The sequence below is a fragment of the Etheostoma spectabile genome, chromosome 14 (genome assembly GCF_008692095.1).
Source record: "Etheostoma spectabile isolate EspeVRDwgs_2016 chromosome 14, UIUC_Espe_1.0, whole genome shotgun sequence".
NCBI lineage: Eukaryota > Metazoa > Chordata > Actinopteri > Perciformes > Percidae > Etheostoma > Etheostoma spectabile.
In genome coordinates this window covers 717,858-730,304 of record NC_045746.1, presented here as the reverse complement: position 1 = coordinate 730,304, position 12,447 = coordinate 717,858, and the positions used below count along the sequence as shown (strand labels likewise).

Sequence of the window (12,447 nt, the reverse complement as noted above, 5' to 3'; positions counted from 1 at the left end):
CACACATCGTAAAACACAACGGTGGGCTGGCTTGACTGTCGTTTTCGAAGGGGATGCTGGCTTGACACTAGTTAAACAACACGCATTACGGTGTGAAACACCACGCTCCAACAGTGCTTCCCCAGATGAAGCATGGGTGTCCCTATAAACTCGGGACCGCAAAACGCACGTGCGATAATGTTACCCCCTAAGTAAACAGTAACCAGCTGAAAAAAAGCAACAAGAAGATAGTTTAACGGCGGTGCCAATCACTCGATGGTATTTTTGCCTCCAACGTCGCCATCCAGGCAGCTAACCCTAACCTTAACCCTAAACATACCCTAAACCGTTGCCGCGCTGCCTGGAAGGAGATGTTGGGGGCAAAAAAACACCAAACTCCGTGCAAATCCTGGCTGAAACTAAAATAGGTCGACAGTTTGAATTATTTGAATTTCAAAGAGTCAAGTTGAAGTGTCACCCTCTATTTAAATGTACAGAACGGCATCAGCGTTATTTCAGTAAGGGTTAGGTAATGACATTGCCTCACCCTACGTGGAGAAAATCTTGACGCAGCCCTTGTGTTTAAGGCAGAGCTTTGTATGAAAGAGCACGCTCTGCTAGGGGTGCATGATATATCAGCTCAATATTGTTATCGTGAAATCACGATGCGCAATACTATATCGAAAGTGTTGTTTATTTTGCGGAGCGCGTCCAGTCTGCTGGAGTTGTACGTTTAAAACTTAAGTGATAATGTGACTGCATACTTTATCTTATACCTATTTAAAATCATCTTTAGAGTAAAAATGTGTCAATCTGTGCTTTTTGGTGAAAGACAGTTTTCAAAAGCAACTTCTGATTGTGGTCAAGTCACCAATGTAGAAACAACCAATAGAAAAATAAACCTAAAAACATAGTGTTACTGCTTCCCTATCCTCATAATTTTAATTTTAATCTAATAATCTTGTAAAAAAAGATTCAAATTAATTTATAAACAAACATATATACAAAAATAAAACAATGCCTTTGTTTTGATAAGATTTAATGTCGAACGTCAATAAAAAACATGAAAAATATATTAAAATTGTAATTGCTTGTTTTTCTATTATTCTATATGGTTGCTCCTAATTTGCTTTAAAGTGTCCTACATCTGTACATACATCCGTATATTAAGTCTTTTAATACATTGGTCTGTGTTCCTGTGTGTCACCAGCGACCAGAGCCTTTTACTCTGAAGTCTAATCTCCCATCAGAGCTGTCCTACTGCAGCACTGCATTGCTGTGGCACTTCCCCCATCAGTGACGTCACATCTGACATCTCATCCAGGAGGCGTTTCCAACAGAAATCCCCAGCTACGTTTAGATGTAGCTGCGGCTCTGTGAAAGAGAGAGGCGAGAAAGGAGGAAGAGTTTGAACACACTGCAGAGGGAGTGCAGCTATGGGGAACGCACAGGAAAAGCCCCCGGGCAGCGGAGGAGGGGGAGGTAGATCGCCTCAGGCCACAGCAGGGAGCGGGACGAGAAGCCGAAGTGGAGGCAACGCAGAAAAGCCCCAGACTCGAAGAGCTCCAGGGAAGGGGGCGGCTAACGGCACTCAGAGAGAAAACAGCCCTGCTGGTGGACAACAGGAACAGGGCAGCCCTGCAGTGGACACAAGTTATCTGGACGCCCCTGCTGGGGCCCTTCCTCCTCACCTGGCCAGGCTCAAGAATGCAGGAAACCACCTCTTCAAACATGGCCAGTTTGGGGAAGCCTTGGAGAAGTACACACAGGCAATTGATGGATGTGCTGAAGCAGGTGGGGAAGATATGAACAGTTTTTGCATTTTCTTAGAGAATTTGCCTCATGAGCAGCATTTGATCTGAGGAGAAACACCTCTGTTGACTAGACAAATTTAAGGTAGAAAATGAATTTTACTCTCAGACACCTCTCAGATTTGTTAAAAGAAATTTATTAAAGTTGACACACACAATATACAGTCCAACCAAAACACCTTGTACACCCAGAACCTAAATTGTTGCATGCCACCTAAGTGGTGGGTCTTATTTTCTCAATTAAGCTATAAATTGTTTGCTCTGTAAGATGTCAGCAAATAGTTACAATGTCCCATGCAATTTCTTAAAGCACAAGACACATTCAAATTGCCTATCTTGTCTAGTCAACAATCAAACACCCAAAGATGTTCAGTTTACAATTGTAGAAATTGCACAATTTCACACGTGAAAATTAAATCAGTACATTTCTCACATTTCTGTTTAAAAAAGATAATAAAAAAAACGTATTATTGTTACTCTAGTAAAGAGTTGTACATTTAAAATTTAAATGATGTGACTGCATACTTTATCTTCTACCTGTTTAAAATAATCTTTAGAATAAAAATGTGTCTGTGCTTTTTGGTGAAAGAAAATTTTCAAAAGCAACTGCTGATTGCTCAAGTCCCCAATGTAGAAACAACAACAAATCGTGGGCACAGAGATAGACAGACAGCCTCTTCTAGCATCTGTTTACTAGCCCTTGTAAGGGTATTGGATACAAATTGACTCAGAGTGTCTTTTGGCTCCACAATCCACAGTATCCCATATCAATTTTAAATGCATTATGCTTGTCATGCTGCATGACAGCCTCTATTTACCAAACCAGCATGCAAGTGCACATCATCCTACATTCTACTTAATGTACAGGTCACTTCCCAGACCTGTCACCTGTGTGGATTATTGAACTGGTCATCAAGTTTTTAGCCTAACATTCAGAAACTGTAGCTGAGACATGAGGCGTCATTAGTGATTTGTGAATGCAGCACTGGCATGAGACAACACTGCTGACCGTAGATAGAAGTCATGTGCTGGTGCATGGGGGCTTTTAGGTAAGATTGGATGTCATGATGCACCTTTAAGAGCACTTTAAGAGCCCATTTCTACTATTGTAGCTGGCAAAAGAAGCTTTTTCTGCAGCACTGGAGATCGGCTGTCAGGACTTAATTGCAAAGCAGACTTAGAGAGACTCTCGAAGCAAAGCAGTGAAAACAATTTGTGATTATGTCTTTTTTAATACTGTGAAAAAACACACCCACAAAGAGGAGTATCAGCATTGTTGACATCAGTGTTTGGGCACTGAAGCAGCACATGATGACTGATGCTCTGCTGGCGGTTGTGAAACTGCACTGAAGGCTCAGAGGAGAAAAAACCTTCATATATCTGTCTGCCATCCACCACCTAAGCATCTCTGGACACTCAACACTTTAAATTGAGCTGTTTCCGTCTTCCTATTCTCTTTAGTTACAAAATACAGCACTAGTACTAATTTGTCCCTACACATGTATATCCTGAGATCAAAGATGACTTGAGTGTTATTTCAGCATTTAGTTTTTCAGATAAGTGGGTTTTATTCGTCCCCCTGCAGGCATTGATAGTCCAGAAGATCTGTGTATCCTCTACTCCAACAGAGCAGCCTGTTTTCTGAAGGATGGAAACAGCTCAGACTGCATACAGGACTGTACCAAGTAGGTGACAAGTGTCAGCTCTGTGCATGTGTGTTTCTGGCTGTCTGTGATCATTTACAGATGTTGCTTTGTCCGTTTCAATTTAGTTTCGCTCAGATATAAGAGTACTCCACCAATTTAGCACTGCACTGCTATAACTTGGTCAGGCTCACGATAAACAGTAACAAATATAAACTGAAGTAACACTATCAGAGATATTGTATTTTTCATTCCACTCATTCTTCTTTCTTCTTAAAACTTGGCGTCTACATGACCCATAATGCATCTTAACTGGCGACAGGTGGGTCAGAGATTTAGTTGTGTCATGCTAGTAGCGGAAGTGACGACTTTAGGGAGTTTATCTGAGTTCCTGCAGCTTGCTCTGCAGCCACAAAAGGCTTTATTCGCAGTCGTACTTCCCAGGACCTGTAAACGCGACTGATGTAAAAAATTGGATGCTAATGTCAAAGTACTCATGACTTGCTTGCACTATAAATCATTTACATTATGATGTAATGACCTGTACATACAGATCCCTTTAAAATGGTGTTTGCTACTATTGTATTTTGCCTTTGTCCCACAATGAAAGACTTTAGTCATTTTCAGTTAAATAACATTACATTTTTAAAATTTCAACCGTTGAGTTTGTATGAGGTATCAGTATATTAGTAATCAATTTCAGTTCATTACTTTTCTCACACGCCTATAACAATCTAAAGACTTATTTAAAAAAAAAAAAAGTAAGGTAATCTTGTTTTGCTGCTCTGACAAAAAAAATCTAGTGTCATGTCATCTTTTCCATAAACCTTGTATTTCATTTCATATAATTTGATGTTTTTTTTATTCATTTGTAGTTTACTCTTAGTTGATCCTTTTAACTATAAACACACTGTGACTATTTGTGGTGTCTAAATGCTCACTCACGTGTTTATAAATGGAGAGCTACAGATCAGCCCAGTTGACACAGTGTGCAGGTGTAGACGGTTGATCCTCTGTCTCTGCGTCTCTCTGATCCTCTTAGGGCTTTGGAGCTGCAGCCCTACTCCTTGAAGCCCCTGTTGCGCAGAGCTATGGCCTATGAGTCACTGGAGCGCTACAGAAAGGCCTACGTGGATTATAAGACCGTCCTGCAGATAGACACTGGGGTGCAGGCGGCTCATGACAGTGTCCACAGGTCAGCTGAAAACAGCCACACGTTATAAATGTAGCTACTTAATGTGGCTTCTTTAACTTGTCAAGTTGTCTGAAAGAAATCTAGAGGTTTCAAGGTTAGAGTTCATTCAACGCTGTTTTTCTCTTCTGTATGTGCTAGTTCCATACTCACACTGAAGATAAATCATTCTTATATTTTTGTAGACACCATTAGACACAATTCTTTTTATGACAGTTTTATCTACAGTTACTTTAAACAATATGCATTTAATAAAGGTTGAATAGTTAACTAACCTGCCATTAAAACCTGCGAGTTTGCACTTTTTCATTCACCCAAGCTGATTTATATATTTGATTTCACTAAATAGCTGCTCTTGGAATCAGCGGCTAAAGTATTTGGTAGGAATGATGGGTAATGTCATAGAGAACCACTGGTCTGTCATACTATGTCTGTAATTGCCCATTTTTATTCAAATTTTTCTAATCAGAAACCATAAAGGTTTTTCAAAAAGTGTGTTGTTTTTCTGTGGCTTTCCTGGCACTGTTCTATCACAAGCCAATATTAGTTTTACTTTATTTGTCACTTCTACAGTCTGGTTACACTACAGACTCAGAATAAGCTTAGCATTAGCGTGTAGTATGGATTTAAAACACATATTAAAAGGCCTACTCACCCTTACAGGTGTTTTCCCTTAATATGGCTGATCAGAACTCTGATCTGAAACACAAGGATGAGTGTGAGACATTTACAGTAGTAGAGGAACATGTCAAAATTGAATTGAATGATGACTTAACCCTGTAGCACTTGCAGCATTAATGTAGCTAATTACAAAACACTTTCTGTGCTCACTGCATGTTGTACTCTCCGTGTCCATTGCCAGGATCACCAAGATGCTTATTGAGCAGGACGGACCTGAGTGGAGAGTGAATCTTCCAGAGATTCCCGCTGTCCCTCTGTCCGTCCAGCAGCAACACAGAGACAAACCGATCAGCGCTGAAGTAGCCCAAGTCCGAGCAGCCAGGGCTGCGCAGGAGCAAGGTCAGGGACATTGCTTCTTCTTGGCTTAGTGACGAGCTGGACATTTAAAATACAAACATGTGCTCAGGGGATTTATGACCTCCTAGTCTTTCCCCTTAAACCATTCACAAGCACATGTACTCACACTCTGTAGGATTATAGATATCACTATGTAGTACTGCAATTTACTTGTTTTCAAAACGTAGTTCTTCTGACATAAAAGGAATTGGGCCCGTACATGGACCGAATTGTTTGTTCAATAATTGCCTGATGAATTGTGGGTGGTAAAATTTAAATCGAAAGTCAGCAGCAGAAGAAGACAGTGAGAATTTGTGTGGAAACGCTGATGAGCAGCCGTTGAAGGCTCCCTGCTGGGAATGTGTGTGATCAATAATGCAGAGGGGAAGGCGATCCACACTGAGTGTAGCACTGCTGTAATGGAACAATCCAGGTCAGGTTTCCTGTAGGCTGCTACACTGATCAGAAAGCTCCACATGTCATATATTCAAATACATATTTCAGACATGTTGAGTATACCATTATAAAACACATACACATAACTTAAATCTTACCAGATAAAGCACCTGACCTAACACAAAGACACACCAACGTGAACACTTAATATAGCACATAGGCAGCACTTTAAAGGATACAGACAATCAGACTTAAACGCTATTTTTGTTGGCATCTGGTGTCACATTGTTTGTCTCTGTCCGTCCCTCCAGCCACTTCCCCAAACAGCAGAGAGCTCAGCAAGCAGGAGTTCACTCCTCCCCTCTGGACCATTCAGACTGCTGCTGACAGACTGATGGATTTATTGATCACTCTCACAAAAAGTTTATGCACTGGGCTGATGGGAAAAGCTTTTTGAAAGACAAACCCTATGTGCAACATATCCATAATAACCTCCATTGAAACTGAAGACAGACAGAAAGTGCAGTTCTAAATTTTTTTTCTTCTTCTCTTTCACCTGTTTCAATACTTAACTGTTGTTAAATTGCAAATTCCTGTCCACAGCCAACAGAAAAGATGCCCTCTTTACTTTACTGAAACGGGAAGGCAACGATCTGGTCAAGAAAGGCCACTTCCAGGAGGCTCTGGAAAAGTACAGTGAATGTGTCGCATTAAAACCTGATGAATGTGCTCTCTACACAAACAGGTACACATGAAATTCTTAAAAAGTCCCAAAATTAGAAACTAGAAGAATTAGAAGAAAATACTGTGTGCTTTAGATGCATAGATATAAATACTGTAAAAAACGAAACTGAAGCTAGGATGTAACATAATGCTGATTCTTAAACTTGCTGGTTTCCTTTAAGGACTGTAAAATAGTTAAAACAGTAGAGGGCACCACACGATCATCCATCTCTCCAATCCTTAACATACATACAATACATACATACATACACACCTGGACTCACATAAATACCTGGACACTTTAAAACTTGACTCAACACTTACTTTTGACTGACAATGTATGGCAAATGTCTTTTTTATAGCCAAAAGGTTCTTATTGTTACTATTTTTATTACAGTTATTGTTATCTTTGTACTGTCTTCTATACTGCATTCTTGCTAAAACTGATGCTGGAAATTTCCACAATTTCCTTGCAGGAGTCATCCCAAAAGGATTAATAAAGAGAAGTTTAAGTCTAAGTCCAAGTGAACATTAGCATTACCTGTAGCAGTATCCTGAATGATAGAAATGAACATGCTGCGTTCCCTGACTCTTGTACTCTATTCTACTCTTCTCCAGAGCCATTTGCCTCCTGAAACTGAATCACTTTGAAGAGGCCAGACAGGACTGTGACTCTGCTTTGCAGCTGGAGCCGGGGAACAAGAAAGCCTTCTACAGACGAGCCCTGGCTTATAAGGGTTTAAAGGTTACTCCCACGTTAAAAACACACTCAGTTATTTGAAACAGTGGATTATTTGTTTTTAATTTCCAGCCACTCTTACTCTCCTTTTTTTTTTTCTCCTTTTACCCAGGACTACCTGTCGGCCAGCAGTGACCTCCAGGAAGTCCTCCAGTTGGACCCGAATGTTAGAGAGGCCGAGGAGGAGCTTGAGGTGGTGACCAACTTGCTGAGACAAAGCCTGATGGATAGCACTGCACACACACCAAGGGTAAAATATAGCTTCACTTCACTCACGGACTTATCAAGTGGATTTTCTTGAGAAAATGCTAAATTGCTAAAAGCTTTTTCATGTTGGCAAATTGAACGCTAAACACAAACAATAATGAAGCATTATATATATATATATATATATATATATATATATATATATATAAAAAAATAAAATATTGTGCCTTTTAAATGTTGCAGGGATGCTGACTTTTGCCCATTTCCTCCAGGTTTGATGTGGAGGAATATGGAGGCAGAAGAATGAAACATTTGTGGACATGTACTGTACTGTAGCAGTTATGGAGGAAAAGGACTCTTAAAGCCATCGAGTGTAGTGAGTAAGACCTGCAAAATGAAAATGACTGGTGTTGACTCCCGAGAAGGACTCCTTGGATGACCAGCTTTTCAGCTCTGCGCCATCTGTAATGTGTGCAAACCACACCATAACTCCAGAGTACACAACCTTACATAATGGGCAGCTTTATTTAAAAACAAAAAAAGGCTAATATCAAAGTACTCATGACCTGCTTGCACTATAAATCATTCACATTATGATATAATGTGCAGTACATACAGATTCATGTAACAGGCTGCAGAGCGCTGTTTCATGGTGGAGTAATGCGGGGAAAGTAACAGTGTGTTATGTGTGCCTTATTGAGATTTCTATCACAGTTAGGATTAAATATGCCAAGATTTAAAGATGTTGTGTTTGGTTCCAAATGGTTCACTGAGCTCATGATAAAAGCACTGACAAGAAACTGATTCAGCTCAACTGTATTGTAAATAGAAACAAGGAACTCCCAGAAAGATTTAAAAAGGTGAAAAAAAATCAAGATCTGGTACAATTTTTATGTATCCAGGGATTCAGCTATTCCAGCAATTTCAAGACATTTGTCATTGTTTACATGAATTATCAGCTGCTAGCTACATTATAGAAAGATAGGCCAACAAATTGCTATAAAACATTTCCACAGCTAAAGACCCTCTAAAGTTAGGTGTTACAACTACATTTAAGATTCTAAAATGACTTAACAGTTAAAATATCCCCTTAGCTCAGTGCTTAAGGCATTGTTAATTTCACTTCATTAGTTTAGTAAATATCCAGCAATTGAAGTTAGCATTACTTAATCATGTACTGTAAGACTTATTGTAGGTCTCAGGTTCAATCTTGAATGTATGACTGCGTGTTTTCTGTGCAAATAGGTGTACTGTACTTACACTCTGGAAAGTCTCTTATGAGAATACTACATAGTTTTATTCCTGGCCCTTAACTCTGAACCCTTAGATCGGTTTATAAAATACCTTACAGCTTCCATTCATCAAACACACTCGTTATTATACATACCTTCAAAACACAAGAGAAGTAATCTGCTGGGGGAGGAATTACGGTTGATATGACCCCAAGCAGTCCAGTCTGCTAAACAGCTTGTTGTCAGGTTTCATATTAACTGGTTGAAGTCTCTTGAACAAAAAAATATTTGGGATACTGCAAGTTGGGGACTTAGTACACAGTAACAGCTTAACTCCTCCATGTGATCTTCTAATGTATATCCAGGCTTTCACATTCACATTTTTAAAGCCCTGCAGCCATTGCCCCAAAACCCAGGTGTTTTCACTTTACTGCCTAATTAGAGCTCCCCTCAGGTCTGCATTGTCACCTACAGTCTATGATTGTCACACCTGTTTGGAAGGGACAAATTAGACCTTTGTCAATAGTGGTGCCTTCATGCCACCTGGTAAAATCAGGGACTGCCCCCGTGATTACGTTGTTTTTCCGACTGCCATCCTTCACCTGAAGCGTGTTCTTCTTCTGTCATATGTGTGAAAACATGGAGGCCACAATAACAAAGATTTGCTGCTGTTTTCTTATGTGAGCATACAAACAGCACATCGACAGGTGTTTGTGTTATATGTAGGACATCGATCGGGAAAGAACACGGATATGGTGTTGTTTTTTTATACATAGGCCTATTTATGAATAATTTGAAACATGTTTTTTCTGTGTATGTTTCTTAGCAGAGGCGTTTGTCCACAGTAAACTGTTTATTGTCATTGAAATATTTTCAGTGAACCAAAGTCGCCTACATCAAACGTCACCCACTGGGAAACTGTTAGCAAAATGTAGCCCGTGTTTTCCACCTCTGATTCCCACAGAAAGTGACATCAATGATGACATTTTCACGAGGATTTTTTTTTTCCGTTGCCCATGAGCGCACGGTACAAGCAGATGTTGAAAACACCTACATTATTTGAGGGCGCTTTTTCCTTTTAAATCTCCCATTCCTATTCCTTTTAAACATCCCATGGCAGCCCTATAACACACAACAAATGTATATCTTGTATAGCACAATGTGCCACAACTTTTATTTATTTCATCCTTTGATGTATTAATACACTTTCTGCAGTCCTATTTGACCAATTACCTATTTTTCCCCCTGTATGGTCTAAATAAAAACATAAAAATATCAACTAAATTATTACACTTATGAGGCTTGAAGTGTTGCTTTGTGGAAATTCAGCATGTACTGTATGTAAATAGTTTGGATGCAATTGTAAATAATAAACTGCTATGTGGACGCTTTAATGAGTCGTTTGTTTTTCCACCGTCATAAACTCGTTTCCAAGGGTGATCTGAATGTGTAGCCAGAGGGAAACAACAAAAACAGTGCAACAACCCTGATTGTAATGATTTGCCGATCTTCGGTCCCGTGGCATGTTATGATAAACTTAACCAAATAACAGGCAAATGATCGCAATACAGAAACCCTTTTCATGTTAACATTTACAGAAAACAAGCTTGATTGAGAATTTTTATTATTTAAGGATATGCATTTACATGCATATTACAAAACAAATTAGGGAATATATACTTTTTCAAATAGCATACACTTCTTTTAACCCAGTTAGAAAATATACCTGGCTCTAGTCTTCAAATAATAATATAAAACTCACAGGAATTTTTACAAAAGGAACCTTAAGAGGGTGGGAATATGGTTCAGCTGGAGGCCTTTGAGGTGCACCAAAACTCCTTTAGCCAAAATCACAGCTTCTCTAAAGATCGCCTCATTACTCCAACACAGCTCCTGCTGAGCTCGGCTGGTTGACGTCACAGCAAAGTAATCTGTGGTCAGGCTGCTGAACAACACCTGATACTCAAAATGAGAGTGCTTTGGATAAACAGGGTTTCATTGCCAACAGGAACTGTCTAAGAATGCAAGAGAACTGTCTTTGGCTACTTTAGGAAAACATTTTCAAAAGGGTATTCCTACAAATGACCCAAACAAATATGTTTTGTCAAGATTTAAAGTACTGCCCCAAAATCTGGCTTAATGTAATGGCCTGAGTGCAGTCTGTGGTAGGCTAGCTAAACAAGCTAGAGTGACAGCTAGCATTAGCACTCAGGGGAGAGGGAGTATTTAGGATCATGCATTTTAAGCATTTTATGAGGCAAATATAATTCATTCTTTCATGAGTTTTATGTTTATCATTTGAAGACATACACAATGAGGAAATAAAAACAAAATAACTATAATTATATCAATATACAAAGGATTCTCCCCCAAAAGGCACTGTGGATCCAAAACATAAAATTATTTGCATAAATCATTTGCAAGGACCAAAGAAAACCAACTTAAAACACATTGTAGTTAAAACACACCCAAAGCTCTGAACCAAAACTTATATTTTGATTTGGATATCACTGAGGGATAATAAAAAAATGTCTATTATCATAATACATTCAATACTGATTATTAAATCACTGACAGATGTATGTGCTCAAATACACAAGAGGAGTTTCCCATTGCACCTTTAACTATATCAAGGTTTTTTTTTTGCTAGAACAATGTGCTCCCTTGACTGGACTCTTGCTGACAAAGTTATTTGAAAGTTTCCTTTTGTTATTGCAAAGACATTGTTTGGTTGACTTTCCAGCTTTAGTGACGGATCACTAAAACAAGCCCCATAAAATTGTAAGAAATGCAACAGTTTCAAATTAAAAAATTGGGATTTGCTCAGTTACGTTTACAAGGAATAACTTAAAATTCCCTTTCTTTAATATACCTCAAATAATACCATAATACACTAAAAAGTTGCAGTGAAGACTTGATTACATTTGCAAAGATGCAACCACAAACAAAACTATTATTTTACCGGGGCAGACAGAGACTTGTGAAGACAGCCGCTGTCTTAAATCCACAATATTTAAAAAGGGCTACGTTTTGAATAGTAAACACTATTTTCCACCTGATCATACTAACAGGTTTGGACCCAACACTGGGCTTTAAAAACAACTTTCCCAAAATGGAAAATAAAAATAATCAAAGACAAAGAACACAAAAAACAGGAGTCACATTTTAAACAAAATCAATAATATTTTTCTTATAGATGATTATGGACAAATAAAATGTGCTACTGTACGGACTGGTCCCTCTCAGGTTCAACAATCCTGTTGTGTTTCTCATGCCGTTTTAAGAAGCCACCAAATGAACTGGTGGCACAGTGGTGGACCACAGTGATGACACGTCCATCCCTTATTCAGGCAAACCAGATTTTTGCAGATGTCACGAGGGAGGATATGTTCAGGCTTTAGGATAGCAGCTCAACTTTCTATTGGAAATAATATCAAACATTTTACTTGCTCCTCTATCCAGCTTTATTATGTCTGCTTTTTGTAAGCATTAGGAAAAAGGTTAAGAT

At 39.0% G+C, this 12,447-nt stretch overlaps 2 protein-coding genes across 2 annotated transcripts in view; one reads left to right on the top strand and one right to left on the bottom strand.

Moving 5' to 3' along the window:
- Positions 1-9,224, top strand: part of spag1a (sperm associated antigen 1a) — a 13,572-nt gene extending 4,348 nt beyond the window's left edge. The window contains exons 3-10 of the mRNA XM_032535013.1: positions 1,190-1,773; positions 3,376-3,475; positions 4,476-4,628; positions 5,488-5,645; positions 6,642-6,783; positions 7,380-7,506; positions 7,613-7,750; positions 7,980-9,224. Of these exons, the coding sequence (XP_032390904.1) occupies positions 1,416-1,773; positions 3,376-3,475; positions 4,476-4,628; positions 5,488-5,645; positions 6,642-6,783; positions 7,380-7,506; positions 7,613-7,750; positions 7,980-7,985 (1,182 nt within the window). The 5' untranslated portion in view covers positions 1,190-1,415 and the 3' untranslated portion in view covers positions 7,986-9,224. The remainder of the gene's footprint in view (positions 1-1,189; positions 1,774-3,375; positions 3,476-4,475; positions 4,629-5,487; positions 5,646-6,641; positions 6,784-7,379; positions 7,507-7,612; positions 7,751-7,979) is intronic.
- A 1,321-nt stretch (positions 9,225-10,545) lies between these two features.
- Positions 10,546-12,447, bottom strand: part of LOC116701354 (E3 ubiquitin-protein ligase RNF19A) — a 22,406-nt gene continuing 20,504 nt past the window's right edge. The window contains exon 10 of the mRNA XM_032535005.1: positions 10,546-12,447. This exon is cut by the window's right edge and continues 1,298 nt beyond it. The gene's annotated coding sequence lies outside the window, so the exon portion shown is untranslated.